Source organism: Pituophis catenifer, unplaced genomic scaffold (genome assembly GCF_029215685.1).
Source record: "Pituophis catenifer annectens isolate HBS135680 unplaced genomic scaffold, rPitCat1.0.hap2 SCAF_38, whole genome shotgun sequence".
In the NCBI taxonomy this organism is placed as follows: domain Eukaryota; kingdom Metazoa; phylum Chordata; class Lepidosauria; order Squamata; family Colubridae; genus Pituophis; species Pituophis catenifer.
Genome location: NW_027256918.1, coordinates 220,163 through 244,140, shown reverse-complemented (window position 1 = coordinate 244,140; position 23,978 = coordinate 220,163). Strand labels below are relative to the sequence as shown.

General features: G+C 47.7%; 1 protein-coding gene across 1 annotated transcript in view; it reads right to left on the bottom strand.

The window, feature by feature from the left end:
* Nucleotides 1–1,384: 1,384 nt before the first annotated feature.
* The window catches only part of LOC139326305 (EMI domain-containing protein 1-like), a 34,941-nt gene continuing 12,347 nt past the window's right edge, over nucleotides 1,385–23,978 (bottom strand). Inside the window, 11 exon segments of the mRNA XM_070956470.1 lie at nucleotides 1,385–1,747; nucleotides 11,426–11,470; nucleotides 13,913–14,004; nucleotides 14,007–14,061; nucleotides 14,063–14,142; nucleotides 15,031–15,111; nucleotides 16,315–16,452; nucleotides 16,897–17,004; nucleotides 20,488–20,632; nucleotides 22,178–22,239; nucleotides 23,409–23,495. Of these exon segments, the coding sequence (XP_070812571.1) occupies nucleotides 1,490–1,747; nucleotides 11,426–11,470; nucleotides 13,913–14,004; nucleotides 14,007–14,061; nucleotides 14,063–14,142; nucleotides 15,031–15,111; nucleotides 16,315–16,452; nucleotides 16,897–17,004; nucleotides 20,488–20,632; nucleotides 22,178–22,239; nucleotides 23,409–23,495 (1,151 nt within the window). The 3' untranslated portion in view covers nucleotides 1,385–1,489.

Genomic DNA, 23,978 nt, shown 5'->3' with positions numbered 1-23,978 from the left:
GCCGCGCGATCATCAGAGGCTTTTTTTTTTTTTTTTTAATTTTTAAAAGCATTTTTTTGGCCAAAGAGGTTGTAGAAAAAATGCTTTTAAAAGTAAAAAAAAAAAAAAAAAAGCCTCTGATGATCGTGCGGCTCAGCTGGGCAGGGGGTGGGTGGGTAGGGATTTTTGCTACCGGTTCTCCGAACCACCTGCCGGCATCGCTACTGGATCGGGTGATCCGGTCCGAACCGGGAGCATTTCACCCCTGAAAAAAACCCACCCCGAAGTTGCATGCAAAAGGAACTGAACTGCAGGAACCCAATGCTATTTTTGCCAAGTGTACCCACCCATTCTAGAGACTAGAGACCAGTTTAAAAAGTGGGGTGTAAGAATGAGCCCACGGGGATCCCATGGGAAGCATCCAGGAAAACATGCCTCCCTGTTAGATGCACAAGGATACCATTAATTTTTAAAAACGCAGATCGAGCAGATGCAGGCACAGAGAGGGCACAAAGGCTGTCCTTTAAACAGAAGAATATATATATATTTTTCTCCTCCCCGCCCCTCAAAATTGTTGACTGATGCTGGAAAGGAGAAGCCAGCAATCCTCACCTTCGCCACCGTCCCTCCCCAACAAATCTTGTCCAAAAAAAAAAAAAAACAATAAAGGAAGAAATACTGTATACAAATTTCAAAAAAGTTGGGATCATCAATAAAGACTCCCGTCTTAATCCCATGTAAGCTTTTTTTTACAGATTCTGGTTTCCTTCCACGACACGCCTCAGAATTTGGGCAACAATCAGTCGGTTTATCCAGTAAGTGCCAGAAGATGCTTTCTCATCTGACTCCGGAAAAGCACTTTTGAAATCCCTGCTCCTAAGGGAGTAGAGACGGGGAGGCTCCGATTTTGCTCAGCTGCTCTGTGTGTGTCTGTGATCAGATTGATTGAATTCCCACTGCATTTCCATCCATTTGGGGCGTTTCTCAACCTTGGGAACTTTTTTAAGACTTCGACTCCCAGAATCCCCCCCGATTAAACGTTCCCAGGATTGAGAAATACAGCTTTACGGAAGACAGAATGACTGGGGTTTTGTTTTATTTTCTGGATTGAAAAAGAGAAAATTTGAAAAAAAAAGGATAAAATTGAAATTCAAAGCATGAGCAGCGAGAAAAAAAAACGCCTCTCGGCATCTGGAGCCTCTGAGGACATGCCGGAGAGATGCCACCACGGAGGAGAGGGTGGCAAAAGGCTGGATGTGTTGGACCGGTCCTTGCCGAATTGTGGCCCAATCTGACCACAAGGAGGGAATCTCTGGCGAGTGACAGCCAAGCCGAGACCCCCACTCTCTCCCCCCCCCCCCCGCATAAGCATAGACCCCCATAACACCTATTCCTATTTGTTCCATAGCAGGAACAAACCCCCTGTGTGAAAAGAACAAATAAATACAACGGAGGATTTGTTAGCAGGGCCCTGTCCCCAGCTTGGTTCATCGAACAGCCCGTGTCTCCATCACCACCGGTCCAAGGCAGAGGGAGGAGGAGAAAGAACCGCGGTACTCCTTCCACATCGGAGGTCCCTCAATCCAGACGTGGCCCTCTTCTTCGCCTGATGGTGGGCAGAGTCTCCTTCATTTCTTCCTCTCCTCTCCCTTCTGAGAAAGACGGTGCGAGTTCACCCGGTAGGCCGCCAAATACTCGCTGCGCTTACTCCGATCGTCGCCGGGGACCCCCGTAGCGGCCGGATCAAAGCCGGATCCCAGATCTGGTTCTGCCAACGGAGGAAGGAACGTCAATGGTGCTTTAGCTGCAGGAACTGCGAAATTCTAGGGTGCGCTTGTCTCTCTCTATACGTGCCTTATCCTTTTCCTTGCGGCTTTTGAGATGTGTGTGAAAATGCGCCGGCTAGGGTTTTGAGGTGTCCCTCTAGATCCTCTTCTCTCTCTCTCCCCCTTCCCAATTTTGGAAATGGCTCAACTCCAACGCCGCACATTTTTTAAGAGCAACATCCTCCAATGCGTCGTTGGGGCCGTTTTGAATAATGTGCAATTTGGCAAAATAAAATCTTTGCAGGACTACAGCTCAGGAGTCCAAGAAATAAAGGGAGACTAGTATAGATCTATTTCAAGCTATTTAGCTCTCATCAGCTAGCCATACCCTTACTCGGATTCCAACTTGGTCTGCCTGCATATTAGGCAGTTGTATTAACCTCTGAGCCAAGAGAGAATTATGTAGATATTTCAAGCGATTTAGCTCTCATCAGCTAGCCATACCCTTACTCGGATTTGAACTTGGGCTTCCTGCATATTAGGCAGTTGTATTAACCTCTGAGCCAAGAGAGAATTGTGTAGATCTATTTCAAGCTATTTAGCTCTCATCAGCTAGCCATACCCTTACTCGGATTCCAACTTGGGCTGCCTGCATATTAGGCAGTTGTATTAACCTCTGAGCCACAAGTTCTCCTCCCTTTATCAGCTTGAGTCAGGGGAGAGATTGTTTTTCTATCAGGTTCGAATCCAAGTAAGGGTATGGCTAGCTGATGAGAGCTAAAATAGCTTGAAATAGATCTATAGTCTCCCTTTATTTCTTTATCAGCAAAATATAAATTTGGTATAAAATGGTTTGTCGTGAATGCGACTGCTTGAGGGCTCCTGGATTGGAGCTGAAAGGCGACAGGGATGCAGTATGCTCCCTCCCACATGTTGGGGTAGACCAGATGCCTCGATAGAAAAACTCATTTAGCCCGAACACCCAACGGAGGTGTCATTTCCAGCCAGGCGCCGAGGGATGTGGGGAGGAGCCTGGGAAGGAGACCGATCCCATCGGAGGTAAACTGAACCTCCATCTCCAGGAGCAGTTCTGTTCCAGAGAGGTCTGCTATTGGAAGACGAGGAGCCGATTCGAAGCCATTCCCGTGCATCTCCCTATCTTTTCCAGATAACTTCACAGAGGGACACCTCCCTACACTGTGTCTCTTATCACTGCGATCTCCCGTACTCCCTAGGCGCACTGGAACTACAATTCCCAGAACCATCCGGCCAATTTGGCCTTTGGAATTACGAGAGCTGCAGTCTCCGTGGAACTGGACACCTACCCCCCACCCTCAAAAAATGGATTGTTAATTCCACCTCTGCTGGCCGGGTGCAAGCTTTATTTTTCGGTGCATGCAGGCCAGTCGGAGATGCCACTGAGCAGGTGCAAAGAATCGGGAATTTTACAGCTCCGGCAATCCAAATCTCATTTGTTTTGATACCGCGGAGGTGGAATTTTCCGATTTCCCCCTCCAATCCTGCAGCCAGAGGATATATCCGCCCCCACCCACCCCTTCCACCAGCAGGGGAGTCAAGACAGGCCAAACCATGCTAGGACTTAAAAAACAAAACGTGTTCAGGAAGGCGATGGACACAACAGGAAAAGGCTGGTTGTTGCAGAGATGGCATGCATGCAACGTTTTGGAGTGGAGGTAGAAGGCGGAAAAACCTCACGGCAGGTGCCGGGGAGATCTCTGGGATCCTGGCGTCTGGCGAATAATGCACCATGCGTTGGAAGAAGAGGAATTTGGGGGTGGGGGGGGGAGGGAAGGCAGGCCCTCGCATTACGCATTACCTGGCCAGATGATAGCTTCCAGCAAGGTGACTCTCCTAGCCAGGAGCTCCAGCTGGGCTTGCTGTTCTAGGAAGCTTGGCAAGCTAATGGCCTGGCAGGGAGCGAAGAAGAGCAGAGTGGAAATTCGATTGACCCATTGACCCACCCGGAGGGAACAAGAAGGGGAGGACTGGGAGGGCGAGTATGGGGTAGAGGGTCTCTCTTGTGGGGCAGAAAGAAAGGAACCCAGGGATGTCTCCCATATATGGAACCTGCAGGAAGGGAAGGTTCTGTTGTGGCCCATCAGCGGCCTGTGCAATTAGTAGCTGATTCCGACAGCGAGGAGGCTGGTTGGTGCTGCGTCAGCAGCTTGTGCAGCTGGCGCTCGAGTCGGACAGTGAGGAGGCTGGAAAAGATGTGGGGATTCAGCCAGGGCCTTCAGAAGCTCCTTTAAGTGAAGAGGACGAAGAGGAGGAGCCTCTTCTCGATGCACGGGCGCGCAGAGCTGCCAAAAGGCAGGAGTAGCTCCTCAGGAGGACGTCTCCTCGAGAGTAAGGCTTGGGGCTAATTGGCCACTCCCTTAGCCTATTTAAGGAGGAACACCGATTGCAGCAAGTTGTAGGGAACAACTTTAGTTCACTTTCTTTCGCGTCTGCAAAATTGCTTCTGGGCTTTCTGCCAACTCTAGTAAGACTGTGATTACCTTAATCTTAGAATTCTGGTAGGCTGTTAAAGACAGTTTTATTAACAGCCTTTGGTTGATAAAGACTAAGTTATTTGAGTAAAATAAGCTTTGTATAGAGTTTCTGTGTGCTGCGTTCTTTGGGGTCCGTAGCTGGGGCAGAACAGGTTCTGAGTTTGCTTGTCAGAAGCCGGCTGGGAATACTGTAAATCAGAGGTGGGGGAACGGTGGCCATTTTATGGCTTGTGGACTCCGACTCCCAGAATTCTTCCTCATTGCTGCCTCTGGAATTCTGGGAGTCGAAGTCCCACAAGTCACCTCTGCTGTAAAGGGCGATTTTATTCCGCCTTGGATACCGTAACCATCCTATATGCATTCCAGTTGCCAAGTGCCTGGATCGCAATCGCACGCCTGCGGGAACGCCGCCACCGTCGTAAGCCCGAGGAGCAGCTGTAAGTCACGTTTTGCAATGTTGTTGTAACTCAAGAGCAACTCGTTTAGCAAATGGGTGTAAGCCGAAGACTACCCGAATAGAAATAAAGACTGCTTTTGCTAGACAAAAAATGTCTGCATTTTTTTTTAAAAAACCACTCCGTTTTGTGCCTTTTTTTAGTGACATTGTCTGCCGCCTCCTTAGTGGTGCGGTGGCCTAGAGGGGGAGCTCTCGCCTCACCATCAGGAGGCTGTGAGTTCGATCCTAGGTAGAGGCAGATATTCCTCTCTCTGGGCACAATGAGAATTTATCTGCCGAACAAAACTCCGTACTGACAACAGGAAAGGCATCCGGCCATTCAAACACTCTACTAGCTCCATTCAGTTGCCCGGATTCCACCCCGCAAGGGATTATGGGGTCGTTAAATGAAGATGACGGCGTTTGTCTGCAGCCTCCTTGCTTTCCCATCTATCCTCAAGGAGGCTCAAAGGGGACAGAAATTTCCAAGCATCTTGAGAGTAAAACACACCGACAGAAACTTTCATGGGAAGAAAGAACTTTGGAGAAATGGCAAGGAAATATACGATGCATTATTGCACCATGTTTATGGAGATCCTCAGCCATCCAGGTCACGGTTGAAAAAAAGCAAAGGTGTTTGGTAGTACAATGGTCTAAGGCACCCTGTTATTAAGCTGGTTATTAAGACCAGCTGCCTGCAATTACTGCAGGTTCGAATCTCACCAAGGCTCAAGGTTGACTCAGCCTTCCATCCTTTCTAAGGTAGGTAAATTGAGGACCCAGTTTGTGGGGGCAATAAGCTGACTTTGTATAAATATACAAAAGAATGAAGGTTATTGCTTAATGCATTGTAAGCCGCCCTGAGTCTCCGGAGAAGGGCGGCATATAAATCAAATTAAAAAAAAAAAGAGGCAATGTCTTCCTTGAAGACGTTTCGCTTCTCCGCCACGAAGATTCTGCTCACACGCGTGGCTCCTTAGCTCGGTTGGTGTCTGAACCGAAGAAGCTCCTCGGAGGAGAAGCGAAAGATCTCCGAGGGAAATAAGGAAGTCCAGTCGCCTCTTGGGGAAAAAAAATAAACACCTTTGGGATCCCTGGGTCATATTTCTTTCTCCTTGGATCTGAAGAAGCAGACTCTCAGTGGGGAAGCCCACTTGGTCTTTAAGATGCCGCCATCTTCACCGTTTCGGACAAAGAGCCTTGGTAGTACAGTGGTTTAAAGCACCCTGTTATTAAGACCAGCTGCCTGCAATTACTGCAGGTTCGAATCTCTCCAAGGCTCAAGGTCGACTCAGCCTTCCATCCTTTCTAAGGTAGGTAAATTGAGGGCCCAGTTTGTGGGGGCAATAAGCTGACTTTGTATAAATATACAAAAGAATGAAGGTTATTGCTTAACGCATTGTAAGCCGCCCTGAGTCTCCGGAGAAGGGCGGCATATAAATCAAATTTAAAAAAAAAAAAATGGCTGAAGTCGGAGAGGGGGAGGTGGGGGGGTTCTAAGTTGTAGACAAAAAAGGCAATGCTGCATATAAAAGAACAGGCAGAGTTCCAATCCTACTATTGTGGCCGCTATTTTAACATTTTGATCCTACGGGGTGGACATCCCTGATTCCAGACCTGGCCTCTGACCTCTCCTGCCCTTAGAGATCTACAAAAGGCTCAGATCTCTGAATTTCTGAGATCTCCAAACTAGCCTCCTTAAACTTCTGGGTTCTCATTTAAAATCACCATTTCTGGATGTTCCTTCGGAGCAAGCGTGGACCTTTCTGGAATAAGGATCTTGGTGGAATTATTTTGGCACCCAGGAACGTATAAATATAAGACTTTTTTAAAAAAAAAATAATAACGACTACGTTGAATCAATTGTTGTCACAGTCCCTGCACACTTAAACCCCACACTTCGACAAGGCCGATTCCTGAAGTCTTGTCGCTCTTTGGATTTGGATCCACCTTCTGCTCCCTGCAAAATGTACTTTCTGGGAGTCTACAATATAGCGTCCGTCACCCAGATGTTGTAAAAGAAATAAAACATTTTTCCTTTTTCTTTGGTCACCAGGGGGAGCCCTCTGAATGCTAACAGGCCAAAATCCCAGTCAAGAGCTTATTAAGCAGACTCTCTGAAGAGGGAGGGAGGGAGGAAAGAAAGAAAGAAAAGAAAGGAAAGCATGAGAAAGGGAAAAGGAAGGAAGGGACATGGAAGAAGGGAGGGAGGGATGGAGGGAGGGAAGAAGGAAGGAAGGAAAAGCATGAGAAAGGGAAAAGGAAGGAAGGGAGGTGGAAGAAGGGAGGGAGGGAAGAAGGAAGGGAGGGAGGGAGGAAAAGCATGAGAAAGGGAAAAGGAAGGAAGGGATGTGGAAGAAGGGAGGGAGGGAAGAAGGAAGGGAGGAAAAGCATGAGAAAGGGAAAAGGAACGAAGGGACGTGGAAGAAGGGAGGGAGGGATGGAGGGAGGGAAGAAAGAAGGAAGGAAAAGCATGAGAAAGGGAAAAGGAAGGAAGGGAGGTGGAAGAAGGGAGGAAGGGAAGGAGGAAGGAATGTAGGGAGGGAGGGAAGAAGGAAGGAAGGGAGGGAGGGAGGGAGGAAAAGCATGAGAAAGGGAAAAGGATGGAAAGTAGGTGGAAGAAGGAAGGAAGGAAGAGGGAGGAAGAAATATAGGGAGGGAGGAAGGGAGGGAGGAATATAGGGAGGAAAAAAGGAGGATGAGAAATGGGGGAAAGAACGGAGGGAGGGAGGGAGGAAAGAAGGAAAGAAGGAAAAGCATGAGAAAGGGAAAAGGAAGGAAGGGAGATGGAAGAAGGGAGGGAGGAAGGAAAGAAGGAAGGAAGAAAAAGCATAAGAAAGGGAAAACGAAAGGTAGGTGGAAGAAGGAAGGGAAGGAGGGAGGAATGAAGGGAGGGAGGGAAGAAGGGAGGGAGGGAGGGAGGAAAAGCATGAGAAAGGGAAAAGGAAGGAAGGTAGGTGGAAGAAGGAAGGAAGAGGGAGGAAGAAATATAGGGAGGGAGGGAGGAATATAGGGAGGAAAAGAGGATGAGAAAGGGGGAAAGAAGGGAGGGAGGAAGGGAAGGAAGGAAGGGAGGGAGGAAGGGAAGGAAGGAAGGGATGGAGGAAGGGAAGGAGGGAAGGAAGGTAAAGAGGAGGACGATAAAGAGAAGGAAGGGATGGAGGGAGGGAGAGAAGGCCGCCTGGCCAGAGTGGGGTATATCTCCCTTTTAATCTGCACCAATCCAGCTGCCCCGCTCCCAAACCAGAGAGAGAGGATGGTCCAGGCAGCTTCTCCCAAGAGATGCATCCATCCAAGAAGAGCCTTTTCCACCTTGGCACCTTCCCCATCAGGAGGGACAAAACCCGGGACGCCAGAAGCTGCAACCCTCCCCTCTCCTATATCTGGGGAGACCCCTGCCCCCGCTTTGCCCAGAGAGGTGCTGCTTCCCTTCGGTTTGGCCTGTCCTCCTCCTCCTCCTCCTCCTCCTCCTCCTCCTCCTCCTCCTCCGCCTTCCTTGCCCTGTCTGGCCTCTACTCACCATGCAGCCCAATCATGGCCTCCAAGATTAAAACCCTTTCTGCTAAAATCTTCAAAGCCTCTCGGAGCTGGTGTAAACCCTCCCCCTGCGGACGAAAGAGACAGACACAGCCGTGAAAGGAAGGCAGGCACACGCGTGTACAAGGAGCAGGAGAGAGGAGGATGGAAAGAGAAAGAAAAACGAGTGTGAGGGCCCCCCCCCCCGCCTTGCCTTTTTTCCTAGACGGTCCCAAACTTTCTCGCAGGCATCCCGAATTCCCCCAAACACTCGAGTTTATCCATATGTGTGTGTGTGTGAATGCAATTATTATTCACAGGCAGTAAAGGCAGTCAGTCTTTCATCTTTCATGCACAGAGTGTTTTTTTGTTTTTTTTCTGGGAGAGGAAGGTGCCATGCAGGCAAAAAGAACGAGGAGTGGGTGCAGGATTTGGGAAAATTCAATGGGGGGAGCCAGCATGCTGTCAAAAGAAAAGGGGAGTTGTGGGGGCAAAGAAGCGGGGTGCTTTTTTTGCATCACATCCCCAGGTGCCTGCAAACTCCAAAGAATTACAGAGTTAGAATTTGGAAGCCATCCACTCCAATCCTCGGTGCGGGAAGCTGGCCACGATCGCATCCCGTGGTCCGGCCACGACGGGTTAATTCGTGATTATGAATGAATGGATTTGTGATTCATGCTTTTACGGGGGGGTGTTGGGTCTCAAAAGAGCTCCAGAGGGCATCTAAACCAGCTTCTCCTTGGCTGAGCCGTGACTGACACCCCTCTTTCCCCCAAATGAGCTAAAGAGTCCCCCCCTCTCGTTTACCTGTATCTTACTCCTGTTATTAAAAGTTGCTGGGTGGGGAAGGAAGAGCAGGGAACGCTTTCAAAAGTAAATATTAAACTACCGTACGGTATTGCGAGGCTAAAAGCAGCTTCTTTTGAAAATGGCATAGGAGGCTAATGCCTCCTACTAAGGCAGCATTTAACATCCAGCTGCCTGCAATTACTGCGAGTTCAATTCTCACCAGGCTCAAGGTCGACTCAGCCTTCCATCCTTTCTAAGGTGGGTAAAATGAGGACCCGGTTTGTGGGGGCAATAAGCTGACTTTGTATAAAATATATACAAAAGGATGAAGGCTATTGCTTAACGCATTGTAAGCCGCCCTGAGTCTCCGGAGAAGGGTGGCATATAAAAATAAAAATAAAAAAATAAAATAAAAAAATAAAAAATCTTGAGCTGCTGCGTCGAATGGCAGAGGTTCACGAACTATGGTAAACAGAGTTCAAGATTTATTTATTTTGCTTAAACTTGGTGCCCTGCGGAAATATGACCATATTTTTCAGAGTATAAGACGCACTTCCCGCCCCCCAAAAAGAGGGTGAAAATTTGTGTGCCTCTTGTATACTGAATGCTCTGCCTGCTTTTTTATATGCATTGCATTATCAATCAATCAGAATAGAGCTGGAAGCCTCCTCCTCCTCCTTCTCCTCCTCCCTTCTAGCACTGATGATGTTACCTACTTGGGTCATGAAATGTCTGCAAGAAAATAACCTAGCTCAGAGAGCACCAAGGACCCCACAGTCTTCCTCCTTCTCTTCCTCCTCTTCTCCTGCCTCTTCCTCCTCCTCCTCCTTCCTTCTAGCACTGATGATGTTACCTACTTGGGTCATGAAACGTTTGTAAGAAAACTACCAAGCTCAGGGAGCACCAAGGAGCCCACAAATCCTCTTCTTCTCCCTCTTCCTCGTCCTCCCGCAACTTCCTTCTAGCACTGATGATGTTACTTAGCTGGGTCGTGAAACGTCTACAAGAAAACTACCAAGTTGGGAGCGCACCAACCCTGAGCTACCAATATTATCTTCTCTATTTAGTATGTTTTTTTTTTTCTCCCCCAAATATACCATCTCCCAAGATGCTGCTCTTCGGACGTAAGGCTCCCCGAGCTTTGAACTTTTTTGATTAAAAACTGGAAAGACGGGATGAAAAATTGGGGGAGAGCTGACGATCTCCCAACTGTTTTGCCTTTTCATCATCTGACTGAAAGTCTTTTGGATGGCAGCTGAATCCTTGTTCTTGGGCAGGTGGGACGGATGGCGTTAAGAGATGAGAGGGGAGGGGTCCTCTTGGCACGAGGCACCAAAGAGCAGGGGTGAAATCCAGCAGGTTCTGACAGGTTCGGGAGAACCGGTAGCGGAAATTTTGAGCAGTTCGGAGAACCGGCAAATACCACCTCTGGCTGGCCCCAGAGTGGGGTGGGAATGGAGATTTTGCAATATCATTCCCCTGGAGTGGGGTGAGAATGGAGATTTTGCAGTATCCTTCCCCCAGGAGTGGGGAGGGAATGGAGATTTTGCAATATCGTCCCCCTGGAGTGGGAGGGAATGGAGATTTTGCAATATTCTTCTACCTGGAGTGGGGAGGGAATGGAGATTTTGCAATATCCTTCCCCCAGGAGTGGGAGAGAATGGGAATTTTGCAATATCGTTCCCCTGGAGTGGGAGGGAATGGAGATTTTGCAATATCCTTCCCCCGGGAGTGGGGAGGGAATGGAGATTTTGCAATATCCTTCCCCCGGGAGTGGGGAGGGAATGGAGATTTTGCAATATCATTCCCTTGGAGTGGGGTGGGAATGGAGATTTTGCAATATCATTCCCTTGGAGTGGGGTGGGAATGGAGATTTTGCAATATCCTTCTCCCGGGAGTGGGGAGGGAATGGAGATTTTGCAATATCCTTCCCCTGGAGTGGGGAGGGAATGGGGATTTTGCAATATCGTTCCCCTGGAGTGGGGACGGAATGGAGATTTTGCAATATCCTTCCCCTGGAGTGGGGAGGGAATGGGGATTTTGCAATATCCTTCCCCTGGAGTGGGGAGGGAATGGAGATTTTGCAATATCCTTCCCCTGGAGTGGGGAGGGAATGGAGATTTTGCAATATCGTTCCCTTGGAGTGGGGTGGGAATGGAGATTTTGCAATATCCTTCCCCTGGAGTGGGGTGGGAATGGGGATTTTGAAGTATCCTTCCCCCAGGATTGGGGTGAGAATGGAGATTTTGCAGTATCCTTCCCCTGTCACGCCCACCAAGCCACACCACGCCCACCAAGCCACGCCCACAGAACCAGTAGTAAAAAAAAAAATGGATTTCACCACTGACAGAGAGAGAAGAGCTACGGAGGAGAGAGAGAGAGAGGGAGGGAGGGACGGAAAGGGGGATATATCACCCAGAACGTACCCAGGATCCCTTCTCGCCTGGGTCACCCTTGAAAACTGGTTCCCCCTGCAAGAAATCAAAATGAGATTGATTGATTGATTGATTGATTGATTGATTTGATTGATTGATTGATTGATTGATTTATTGATTTATTTATTTAAAATTTATATACCGCCCTTCTCCCTGATGACTCAGGGCGGTGTACAGCCAGAATTAAAAAACATGAAATACAAATATTAAAAAACAATTAAAATATATATAAATTTGGCCCAAAATTAAAAATTCAAACCAATTAAAACATTTAAAATTTCTTCTTAAGCCAGCCCGGCTTGCTGGAAAAAGTGGGTTTTCAGGGCACGGCGGAGATGTTAGAAAACAAGGGGAGCAAAATTTGTCTCACTCTCTACCTGGCTCTTTGCTGAAAAGGAGCGTTGGGACTACAACTCCCATCCCGCCTGCCCCAGCTTTCACGCCTAAGGCGGAACTAGAACTCACCGTCTCCTAGTGATTGGCCCAAAGTCACATAACTGACTTTCACGCCTAAGGCGGAACTAGAACTCACAGTCTCCTAGTGATTGGCCCAAAGTCATGTGACTGACTTTCACGCCTAAGGCGGAACTAGAACTCACAGTCTCCTAGTGATTGGCCCAAAGTCATGTGACTGACTTTCACGCCTAAGGCGGAACTAGAACTCACAGTCTCCTAGTGATTGGCCCAAAGTCATGTAACTGACTTTCACGCCTAAGGCGGAACTAGAACTCACAGTCTCCTAGTGATTGGCCCAAAGTCATGTAACTGACTTCCACGCCTAAGGCGGAACTAGAACTCACAGTCTCCTAGTGATTGGCCCAAGGTCACGTAACTGACTTTCACGCCTAAGGCGGAACGAGAACTCACAGTCTCCTAGTGTTTGGCCCAAAGTCATGTAACTGACTTTCACGCCTAAGGCGGAACTAGAACTCACAGTCTCCTAGTGATTGGCCCAAAGTCATGTAACTGACTTCCACGCCTAAGGCGGAACTAGAACTCACAGTCTCCTAGTGATTGGCCCAAGGTCACGTAACTGACTTTCACGCCTAAGGCGGAACGAGAACTCACAGTCTCCTAGTGATTGGCCCAAGGTCATGTGACTGACTTTCACGCCTAAGGCGGAACGAGAACTCACAGTCTCCTAGTGATTGGCCCAAGGTCATGTGACTGACTTTCACGCCTAAGGCGGAACTAGAACTCACAGTCTCCTAGTGATTGGCCCAAGGTCATGTGACTGACTTTCACGCCTAAGGCGGAACGAGAACTCACAGTCTCCTAGTGATTGGCCCAAAGTCATGTAACTGACTTCCACGCCTAAGGCGGAACGAGAACTCACAGTCTCCTAGTGATTGGCCCAAGGTCATGTAACTGACTTTCACGCCTAAGGCGGAACTAGAACTCACAGTCTCCTAGTGATTGGCCCAAGGTCATGTGACTGACTTTCACGCCTAAGGCGGAACGAGAACTCACAGTCTCCTAGTGATTGGCCCAAAGTCATGTAACTGACTTCCACGCCTAAGGCGGAACGAGAACTCACAGTCTCCTAGTGATTGGCCCAAGGTCACGTAACTGACTTTCACGCCTAAGGCGGAACGAGAACTCACAGTCTCCTAGTGATTGGCCCAAGGTCATGTGACTGACTTTCACGCCTAAGGCGGAACGAGAACTCACAGTCTCCTAGTGATTGGCCCAAAGTCATGTAACTGACTTCCACGCCTAAGGCGGAACTAGAACTCACAGTCTCCTAGTGATTGGCCCAAGGTCACGTAACTGACTTTCACGCCTAAGGCGGAACTAGAACTCACAGTCTCCTAGTGATTGGCCCAAGGTCATGTGACTGACTTTCACGCCTAAGGCGGAACGAGAACTCACAGTCTCCTAGTGATTGGCCCAAGGTCACGTAACTGACTTTCACGCCTAAGGCGGAACTAGAACTCACAGTCTCCTAGTGATTGGCCCAAGGTCATGTGACTGACTTTCACGCCTAAGGCGGAACGAGAACTCACAGTCTCCTAGTGATTGGCCCAAAGTCATGTAACTGACTTCCACGCCTAAGGCGGAACTAGAACTCACAGTCTCCTAGTGATTGGCCCAAGGTCACGTAACTGACTTTCACGCCTAAGGCGGGACTAGAACTCACTGTCTCCCACTTTCCAGCCTGGTGCCTTAACCACGAAACCACCAACTAACTCTCTGGGTCATTAACTTATGAAACTGGCAACCTGGGCCAAAATGGGGCAAAGCAAATGTCTCACTTAACCACAGAAATCTGGGGCTCAGTGGCGGCCGTAAGTTGAGAACTACCTATACTAGGTATCACAACAGACTTGAAGGACAGGCACAGACCAAGATGCTACAGATGAAGTCAGTTGCTTATTTGGGCGTCCGGAAGGAAAACGACGGTATTTGAGGTGCCCCACCCATCCTTGTTTCAGGGGTACATGGCTTGGATCCCCAACTTCCAAAGTGGAAACTCACCCTCTCTCCTTTCTGTCCAAGGGTACCAGCGGCCCCGTCAGCACCTGGTGATCCTGGAATTCCCTGGAAGAAACCATCACACCGTCTCAGACGAGGTCCGGCGGTGGAATTCCATCCTTCTTCCCGGAGGGAATTCCTTCCCCGTTTCCCCAATTTTCTTCCTGGAGAGATGGTTGGTCTACTTACGTCACGCCCTGGAGAACCTGGTTTCCCAGCAGGTCCTGGAGGACCTAGAGAGAGAGAGAGAAAGACAGCATATCCTGGTCAACCCTCTACTTCTGCTGAACGGTTGTGGTAAGAAAAAGGGGGCTGAAGAAGACTTCTTGGGAATTGAAGTCCACACTTCTTACCCACGCCTCTTAAAAGTTGCCAACCCTAGTGTCAGAGTGCGCAGAGTGTGACTATTTTTTGAGACAACCCAGGAGCAAAATACAGTAAACAGAGGTTTGTCTTTCAAATAGTGGGTTATCTACAAGGGATATATACATACATGTACTAGACAAAGTCAGGCAATCAATCATCAACTACAGCACGGAAGCACACACGGAGAGAGAGAGAGAGAGAGAGACGCCCTCACAGGGTCTCTCTTATATATACAGCCTCTTAAAGTGGTCATTACAGCAGCTGGTCAGCTATTAAATCATCATTACCCTGACACCTAGTCTAACCTTGAAGGATCTAGCTCTTCATGTTTTATGATTAATAAAATAAATAATAAATACTATTTTATTATTTACTCTTAATTAATTATTTGGATTAAATTATGATTTTATTGTGCTTGTTTCTTAACTTGTGTTCGCCGCCCTGAGTCCTTCGGGAGAATGGCGGCATATAAATACATGTAATAAATAAATAAATAAATAAATAAATAATGTTCAATCACCGAAACTTCCTGAAGAGGTCAACTCACTTCAATCATCCCACTGGTGACGGACAGCTGTGGTTTGTCCTTCCAGCTTTCCATCCATCCATCCGTTTATTGAAAGAATATATTTGCCCAGAAACCAGGTTCCTAGGCGGCTTATAAAATGTTTATTGTCCGTTTATTGCACATCCGAAAGCAATTTAGACTTTTACACTCGGTGTTTCCGGACAGGTTGGGATGTGACAATTCTTACCTGTTGTGCCCGGAAGTCCCGGAGGTCCAGCTGGACCAGTTACAGCCGTTTCAGGGAAGGAGTTGGAGAGAAGCAAATCTCCTAAAAGGCATAAGAGAAAAGAAAAACCATGAAGAAAATCTCATTAAGAGCACCCAGGTGTATTCTCTCTCTCTCTCTTTATCACTCTTTATCTCCCCGCTCTCTCTCCCCCTTTCTCTCTCTCTCCCTTTTCTCTCCCTTTCTTTCTCCCCACATTCGCTCCCTTCTCTCTTTTTCCCTCTCTCTCTTCCTCCCTCCCTCCCTCTCCCTCTCTCTCCCATCCTTCTCTTTCTCTCCCTTCTTTCTCTTTCCCCTCTCTCCCTCCCTCCTTCTCTTTTCCTCCCTCCCTCCCTCTCTCTCCCTTCCTTCCTCCCTTCTTTCTCTCTCCCCTTTGTCTCTCTCCCCATTCTCTCCCTTCTTTCTCTCTCCTTCTCCCTCCCTCCCTCCTTCTCTCCCTCCCTCCCCCTCCCCTCTTTCTCTCTCCTTCTCTCCCCTCTCTCCCTTCTCTCTGCTTCTCTCTCCCTATCTCTCTATCTCCTCCTCTCTCTTCCTCCATCCCTCCCTCTCTCCCCTCTTTCTCTCTCCCTCTCCCCTTTGTCTCCCTTCTTTCTCTTTCCTTCTCCTTCCCTCTCCCTCCTTCTCTTCCTCCCTCCCCCCTCCCCTCTTTCTCTCTCCTTCTCTCCCCTCTCTCTTCTCTCTCCTTCTCTCTCCCTATCTCTCTATCTCCTCCTCTCTCTTCCTCCATCCCTCCCTCTCTCCCCTTTCTCTCTCCCTCTCCCCTTTCTCTCCCTTCTTTCTTTCCTTCTCTCTCCCTCTCTCATTCTCTCTCCCCTTTCTCTCTCCCCCATTCTCTCCCTTCTTTCTCTCTCTCCTTCTCTTTCTCCCTCTCTCCCTCCTTCTCTCTCTTCCTCCCTCCCCCTCTTTCCCCTCTCTCTCTCCCTCATTCTCTCCCTTCTTTCTCTTTCTCCTTCTCTCTCTCTCTCTCTCTCTCCCTCCTCTCTTCCTCCCTCTCTCCCTTTCTCTCTCCTCCTCCTTTTCTCTCCTTCTTTCCCTTCCTCCCCCCCTCTCCCTCTCCCTCTCTCTCTCCCCATACACAATTACAGGTAGTCCTCGACTTACAAGTGACTTATGACCGTTTTTGACAATGATGACCGTTGCAGCAGCATCTCCATCCTCATGCGATTAATATTCGGATGTTCGACAACTAGGTCAGCTGTGAGATGCGTGGACTGCAACTCCCAGCATTCCCCAGCCTGACTTTACCTTGATCTGGGATTGGTGAAATTTGGGGCCCGACGGGGGCCGGTGGTCCCGGAGGTCCCGGAGGTCCAGGGGGACCCTTCTCACCAGGAAAGCCCCTGGCCCCATCTCGTCCTGGTGGGCCAGGGGGACCGGTGGGACCTGGAAGAAATAAAGGTAGACTATGGAGAAGGATGAGCCAAGCACGGCAACGAAGGAGCCCTGGTGGCGGAGTGCAGAATTGCAGGATGACTCTGCCCACTGTCAGCAGTTCGATCCTCACTAGCTACTACCTACTGGGCTGGCTTGAGCTAAATTTTAAATTGATTTTAAATTGGGTTGTTTTAATTACGGCCAAAATATTTAATTATTTTAATACTGTTTTTAAATTTTGTATGCTCTGTTTTTACTTAGGCTGTGCACCGCCCTGAGTCCTTTTGGAGAAGGGCGGTATAGAAATTTAATTAATTAATTAAATAAATAAATAAATACCTACTTGGGCCTGGGTCAAAACAGGAGCTTCCAGCCGCCGGCCCTACCGGCTCAGGCGAACCGGATGGATCCAGCTGGATTTCACCGCTGGAGTGCACCCCATAAGAAGCTTACCCTGTGGTCCAACAGGGCCCTTGACCCCAGGAATGCCCGAAGGGCCCCGGATCCCAGCGTCGCCCTTAGGCCCTACGGGGCCCGGGGGTCCTTGGGAAGCCAACCTTCCTGGAAGACAGAAAAGAGAGAGAAGAGGAAACTCAGTGTAAAGTTTGTTCAGAAGTGTCAATTTGGGGATTTCGATCAACAGGATTGTAACTGGAGGAACGAGGAGTCCCCGACCTTACAACAGTTCGCTTAGTGACCGCTCGAAGTTACGGCCACATTGAAAAAAACTGACCTGTTGTGTGAGTGTTTTTCATACGTGCGATCATTGCAGCATCCCCATGGCAGTGGGGAAATCCAAATTTTTTTTTTTACTACCGGTTCTGTGGGCGTGGTGTGGCTTGGTGGGTGGGTGTGGCAGGGGAAGGTTCCCGCAAAACCTCCATTCCCACCCCACTCCAGGGGAAGGATACTGCAAAATCTGCATTCCTTCCCCGCTCCTGGGGGAAGGATACTGCAAAATCCCCATTCCCTCCCCACTCCAGGGGAAGGATACTGCAAAATCCCCATTCCCACCCCACTCCTGGGGGAAGGATACTGCAAAATCCCCATTCCCACTCCACTCCAGGGGAAGGATACTGCAAAATCCCCATTCCCTCCCCACTCCTGGGGGAAGAATACTGCAAAATCCCCATTCCCACCCTACTCCAGGGGAAGGATACTCCAAAATCCCCATTCCCACCCCACTCCTGGGGGAAGGATACTGCAAAATCCCCATTCCCTCCCCACTCCTGGGGGAAGGATACTGCAAAATCTCCATTCCCTCCCCACTCCAGGGGAAGGATATTGCAAAATCTCCATTCCCTCCCACTCCAGGGGAACGATATTGCAAAATCTCCATTCCCTCCCCACTCCAGGGGAAGGATATTGCAAAATCCCCATTCCCTCCCACTCCAGGGGAACGATATTGCAAAATCCCCATTCCCTCCCCATTCCTGGGGGAAGGATACTGCAAAATCTCCATTCCCACCCCACTCCTGGGGCCAGCCAGAGGTGGTATTTGCCGGTTCTCCAAACTACTCAAAATTTCCACTACCGGTTCTCCCGAACCTGTCAGAACCTGCTGGATTTCACCCCTGCCCCATGGTCACGTGATCAAAATTAAACGATGCTTGGCAACTGGCATGTACTTACGACGGTTTTTGGCATACCCCCCCCCCAAGGTCACTTGATCCCCTTTTGCGACCCTCGGACCAGCAAAAGCCCATGGGGAAGGCAGCTTCACATCCCAACCTTGTTCCTAAATTTCACCGCTGCTGTGATTCACTTTAACGGCGGTGGCAAGGGAGGTCGTAAAATGGGGCGCCACTCCCTGAACGAACGTCTCGCTTAGCAACGTGAAATTCCGGGCTCAGCCTGTAGTTCTCTACCTAACGACCACGGGGAGCGTGGTTCTGGCTGAGCAAAGCCACTGTGGGTTCTACCCCGATTTTTGTGAGCCTTTTTTCCGCCACCGTCGTTAAACGAATCTCGGCTTCTCCTCTGTGTATTTTGCACAGTCGAAAGCAAATTATCAAACCCCTACCACGCAATTTATAGCTAATTGAAGGCAGGGGAGAGGCTGCGTTGCAAAGCAATTAGAAGGAGTTGGAAGGGGAAGGGGTTGTAAATTGAATTCAGGCAGCCCCCTCCCCAATCGGTCACATTCTTGCATTGTGTAGTTGTGGCAGGTTTTTTTTTTTCTTCTTCTTCGTTGGGCGAGAGATCAAGCTCCATTCGCCATCCTGTCCAGAGGAAAACAGAGCAGCCCCCTCCCCCCGTAACGCCCCCCCACCACCACCCACAGGAGCCCTTGCTCATCCCACCCACCCACCGACCCCTTCCCGGCCCTCCCTTTGTGCAAAATGGAGGCCGGCGATCAATTTTTGTCAGTGCTTCCACACCAAACCAGAAGCATATGTTGTGTTGCAGTGAAGGAGTGGAGGGAGGGGGGGGGAGAGGGGGTCGTGGGGATGTGGGGGGGGCAGATAAATCTTTCCAGCTGCAGAAATTGAAACCAGTGCCCGCCGGAGCTGAGAGGCGAACAGTCCCCGATGCCCCCCCAACCCCACCCGGTGCAGCCGTCTTCGGTCCCAGCCCCTCTTCACGCTTAACGCTCCCCAGTCCTCATACAACCCTAAATCTGGGGAGGGGGCCGGAGGTAGCTGGAGATGACACTCTGAAGTGGATTATTTGCCCCCCACCCCCCCGTCCCACTTTAATCCTAGGGGTGGGGGAGATGCCTGGATGTTGCTCTAGCTCTGTGCAAACTGGCAAACACGGGTTGGGGTCTCTCACACACACGAGGTTCCCCCGTGTCACCTCTTCGAAAGCAGACCCCACCCCACATTTCTCCTTGGATCCCTTCGACTTTCACCAACTTTTTACTTACCTGCTGTTTATATGTGCACTGTGAGCTTCTGCATTTGTGTGTCCAATCACACTTGGCCAATAAAGAATTCTCTCTTCTCTCCTCTTCTTCTGTTGAGTTCGATTCTCTTCTAATATTCTGTTCTGTTGTGTTCTGTTGAGTTCGATTCTCTTCTAATAGTCTGTTCGGTTGTGTTCTGTTGAGTTCGATTCTCTTCTAATATTCTGTTCGGTTGTCTTCTGTTGAGTTCGATTCTCTTCTAATATCCTGTTCTGTTGTCCTCTGTTGAGTTCGATTCTCTTCTAATATCCTGTTCTGTTGTCTTCTGTTGAGTTCGATTCTCTTCTAATATTCTGTTCTGTTGTCTTCTGTTGAGTTCGATTCTCTTCTAATATTCTGTTCTGTTGTCTTCTGTTGAGTTCGATTCTCTTCTAATATTCTGTTCTGTTGTCTTCTGTTGAGTTCGATTCTCTTCTAATATTCTGTTCTGTTGTCTTCTGTTGAGTTCTCTTCTCTTCTAATATTCTGTTCGGTTGTGTTCTGTTGAGTTCGATTCTCTTCTAATATACTGTTCTGTTGAGTTCCGTTGAGTTCTATTTTCTTCTAATATTCTGTTCTGTTGAGTTTGATTCTCTTCTAATATTCTGTTGTCTTCTGTTGAGTTCGATTCTCTTCTAATATCCTGTTCTGTTGTCTTCTGTTGAGTTCGATTCTCTTCTAATATTCTGTTCTGTTGTCCTCTGTTGAGTTCGATTCTCTTCTAATATTCTGTTCTGTTGTCTTCTGTTGAGTTCGATTCTCTTCTAATATTCTGTTCGGTTATGTTCTGTTGAGTTCGATTCTCTTCTAATATTCTGTTCGGTTGTGTTCTGTTGAGTTCGATTCTCTTCTAATATTCTGTTCTGTTGTCTTCTGTTGAGTTCTCTTCTCTTCTAATATTCTGTTCTGTTGTCTTCTGTTGAGTTCTCTTCTCTTCTAATATTCTGTTCTGTTGTCTTCTGTTGAGTTCAATTCTAAATTCTAAATAATTCTAAATTCTAAATTCTAAATTCTTATTCCTATTCAATTTCCTATTCTTCTGCAAAGGTTGTAAATGTGAAAACCTGACAATAAATCAGTGGGAACTGTCAACTTGACTTTGGTGAACGTATCACACAGACACCCATTGCAGGCAGCCTTCCTTCTCACTCACTCACCCGTCTCGCGTTCTTCTCCGGGTTTTCCTCGCGTGGCCTGAGAGGCCCACAGATTGAAAGGATCGGGGGCAGCATCGCCCGTGGCGGTCAAGCATCGTCGAGATACAGCCGAAGGACCGGATTCACCTGCCGTGAATGTAGCTACCTGTGGGCCAGAAAAAGGAACGGATTCAATCATGCCATTGTCTCCCCCTCCATGTCCTCCTTCCTGCGGGAGAGGCTTCCGGCTTTAACAAATACAGCTACTCCCAGGAGTGGGTTGCTGGGAGTTCATAGGGGTTCGAGAGAACCTCTAGCTAAGATTCTGGGCAGTTCGGAGAACTCCCAAATCCCACTCCTGGCTGGTTCCGCCCACCCCTCCTTTCCCCTCCCCTTCCAGTAGTCCCCATGCCGCCTGTTTTGGATGCAGGTAAGTGCAGGATGCTCGCGGAGGCTCAGGGAGGGTGAAAAATAGGCCTACAGGAAGTTCGGGAAGGCCGGAAACGGGCCTGTTTCCAGCCTCCAGAGGGCCTCCGGAGCCTGGGGAGGCCATTTTCGCCCTCCCGGAGGCATCGAGAAAAGCCTCCAGAGCCTGGAGTAACTCTTGTCACTGCCATTTTTTGTATCTGTCAGCTGGGCTCCCATTCTGAGATTTACGGTAGACTGATTTGACTCTTATCTCAGAAGCCACTGCGCATGTCCACATTCCTTCTTCCACATTTTTTTTCATTTTCTTCTAACTTTTTTTGTTCGCCCGCCAAGAGGCAAGGCAGGACCGCTGCCAAGATGTAATTAATTAGCTAGTAAGACTGTTTTCACTTTCTTTATAATAAAATATGTTTATTAGACTATATCTCGGGTTTATTTTCTTAAAGTATACTCCAAGGAAAAAGCCACGATCCATTCTCTAATAAAGGTGCAATTACCCAAAAGCGGAATGGGATTAATTGCCACCCTGACAGGGAGGGCATAAAGGCCCTCCCCCTCCCCGTGGTGCAGGAGGCCGACTAGGCCACGCCCACCATGGCCACGCCCACCCAGCAACCAGGCAGTGAACCCCTCTGCTAAAATTTTTGAAGCCCACTCCTGGCTCCTCTCCAAGGCAGCTCAGCAATACAGTTCTAAATTAAAATAATTGAATTTTAATAATTCAATAATTATTAAATTATTTATTTATTTATTTATTTATTTATTTATTTATTTATTTATTATATTTCTATACCGCCTTTCTCCCGTAGGACTCAAGGCGGTGTACAGTCAAGAAAAATATAGACACACAAACATCATAAAATTGCTAATTAAAATTGTTACTTAGTTTGGTCAATTAAATAAAACCCAGAATTAGATAACATTTAAAAAATCATTCACATGTTCGTATGTTTAGCCCCGCCTGTTGGAACATCAGGGTCTTGAGGGCACGGCGGAAAGCACGGAGATCAGGGATATTCCGTATCTCCGGGGACAGTTCATTCCAAAGGGTTGGAGCCCCCACAGAGAAGGCCCTCCCCCTGGGAGTCGCCAGTCGACATAATTTGACTGACGGTACCCTGAGTAGTCCCTCCCTGTGAGAACGAACTGGTCGGTGGGAGGCTATTGGTGGCAAAAGACGGTCTCGTAGGTACCCAGGTCCTAAGCCATGGAGCGCTTTAAAGGTGATAACCAAATTTAATAATTTTTAATAATTATTAATAATTTTTAGTAAAAGACTAACCTTGGCTTCCAGGAGATTGACTTTCGCCAAAAGCTCAGAGAATTTGCTGCAGTTGAAACAACCTTCGGAGGCAAAACAGAGAACGGGTGAAGGAAAAAAAGGAGTTTTAACATTTTCCTGGACAGGACATACGAATCATGCATCATGCTCCAATATGTCAGAGGTTGCCACAAAGAAGAAGGAATCAAGTTATTCTCCAAAGCGCCTGAGCAACGGATGGAAAGCAATTGAGAAGAGAACCAACTTAGAACTAAGAAGAAATTTCCTGAGGACGATTAACCAGGGGAACAGCTCGCCACCAGAAGTTGTGGGTGCTTCATCACTGGAGGTTTTTAAGAAGAGATTGGATAACCATTTGACTGAAATGGGATAGGTTTCCTGTCTGAGCAAAGGGGGTTGGACTAGAAGACCTCCAAGGTCCCTTCTAACTCTGCTATTCTATTCCATTCTGTTCTGTCCAGTTGGTGAAATCCAATTTTTTTTACTACCGGTTTTGTGGGCGTGGCTTGGTGGGCGTGGCAGGGGAAGGATATTGCAAAATCTCCATTCCCAGCCCACTCTGGGGCCAGCCAGAGGTAGTATTTAATAATAATAATAATAATAATAATAATAATAATAATAATAATAATAATAATAATAATAATAATAATAATAATAATATTAGTACACCGCCCTGAGTCCTTCGGGAGAATGGGCGGTATATAAATAAAATAATAATAATAATAATAATAATAATAATAATAATAATAATAATAATAATAATAATAATATTCTCCCGAAGGACTCAGGGCAGTGTACAGCCAAAATTAAAATACAAATATACAAAATCTAGTTAAAATTAATTAAAATCATTAAATAGTTTTGGCCGAATTTTAAAACCCAAAATTAAAACCCAATTTAAAATCAATTTTAAAATTTGTCTTGTGCTAATCAGGTGGTGCTGAAACTGAAACTGAAACTGAAACAGTCTGTTTGCAGTTTGCTGCAAGGAGGCAAATTGCTGGGAGGCAGAGGCAGATTTTTTTTTTCTTGTTTTCCTTTCCCAAAAAAGGTGCGTCTTATACGCTGAAAAATACGGTATACTTCCTATTTCTAAACAGCCCATCTTCCTTTCGTCTCCTTTCGAACTTGTGTTTTCCCAGGGAGCAAAATTAAAACATTATTTTTTGGGGGGAAAATTATTTACAAGGCTCCTGTGAGTTGGAAATTGGAAAGATAAAATGTCCCTCACCGGAATAGGTTGCAGGTCGGATGGGCAGCCTACTCACAGCAGGGATCCCCTGTGTGACACCTGGAGTATCTTGGTAGCTGACGGGGTCTGGAAAAAAAAAAACAAAAGAAGAAGAAAAAAAGTGTGAAGAAGGACATAAGTCACATTTTTCTCTCAACTTGCAACCATGTGTTTAACGCCTGTTACAACGGCACTCGGGGCTTAAAGATGGATTATTGAATAAGCCATGATTGTGTGATTAGGTTTATGGCCCATGGTGATTTTGTTGACTCTTCGAAGGTTTTATTTTATACTGTTGTAAAAGTCCATATAAATGTTCTGCCCCAGCTCTGGATTCCCGAGGATATTGACACATACCAACGATCCTTATCAAATTTATTAAGTAGCAAGAATAAACAAGACCGGCAAAGGTTGGCAATCAGCCCAGAAAACAAGATACGATAAACCAAAATACTCTGATAATAAATACGAGTTGTTTCCAGCAAGAAAGCACTAGCTGCGTGCGACTTAAATAGATTAATGGAGTGGCCAATTATCCTCAAGCCCTACTCTCAGGGAGACCTCCTCCTC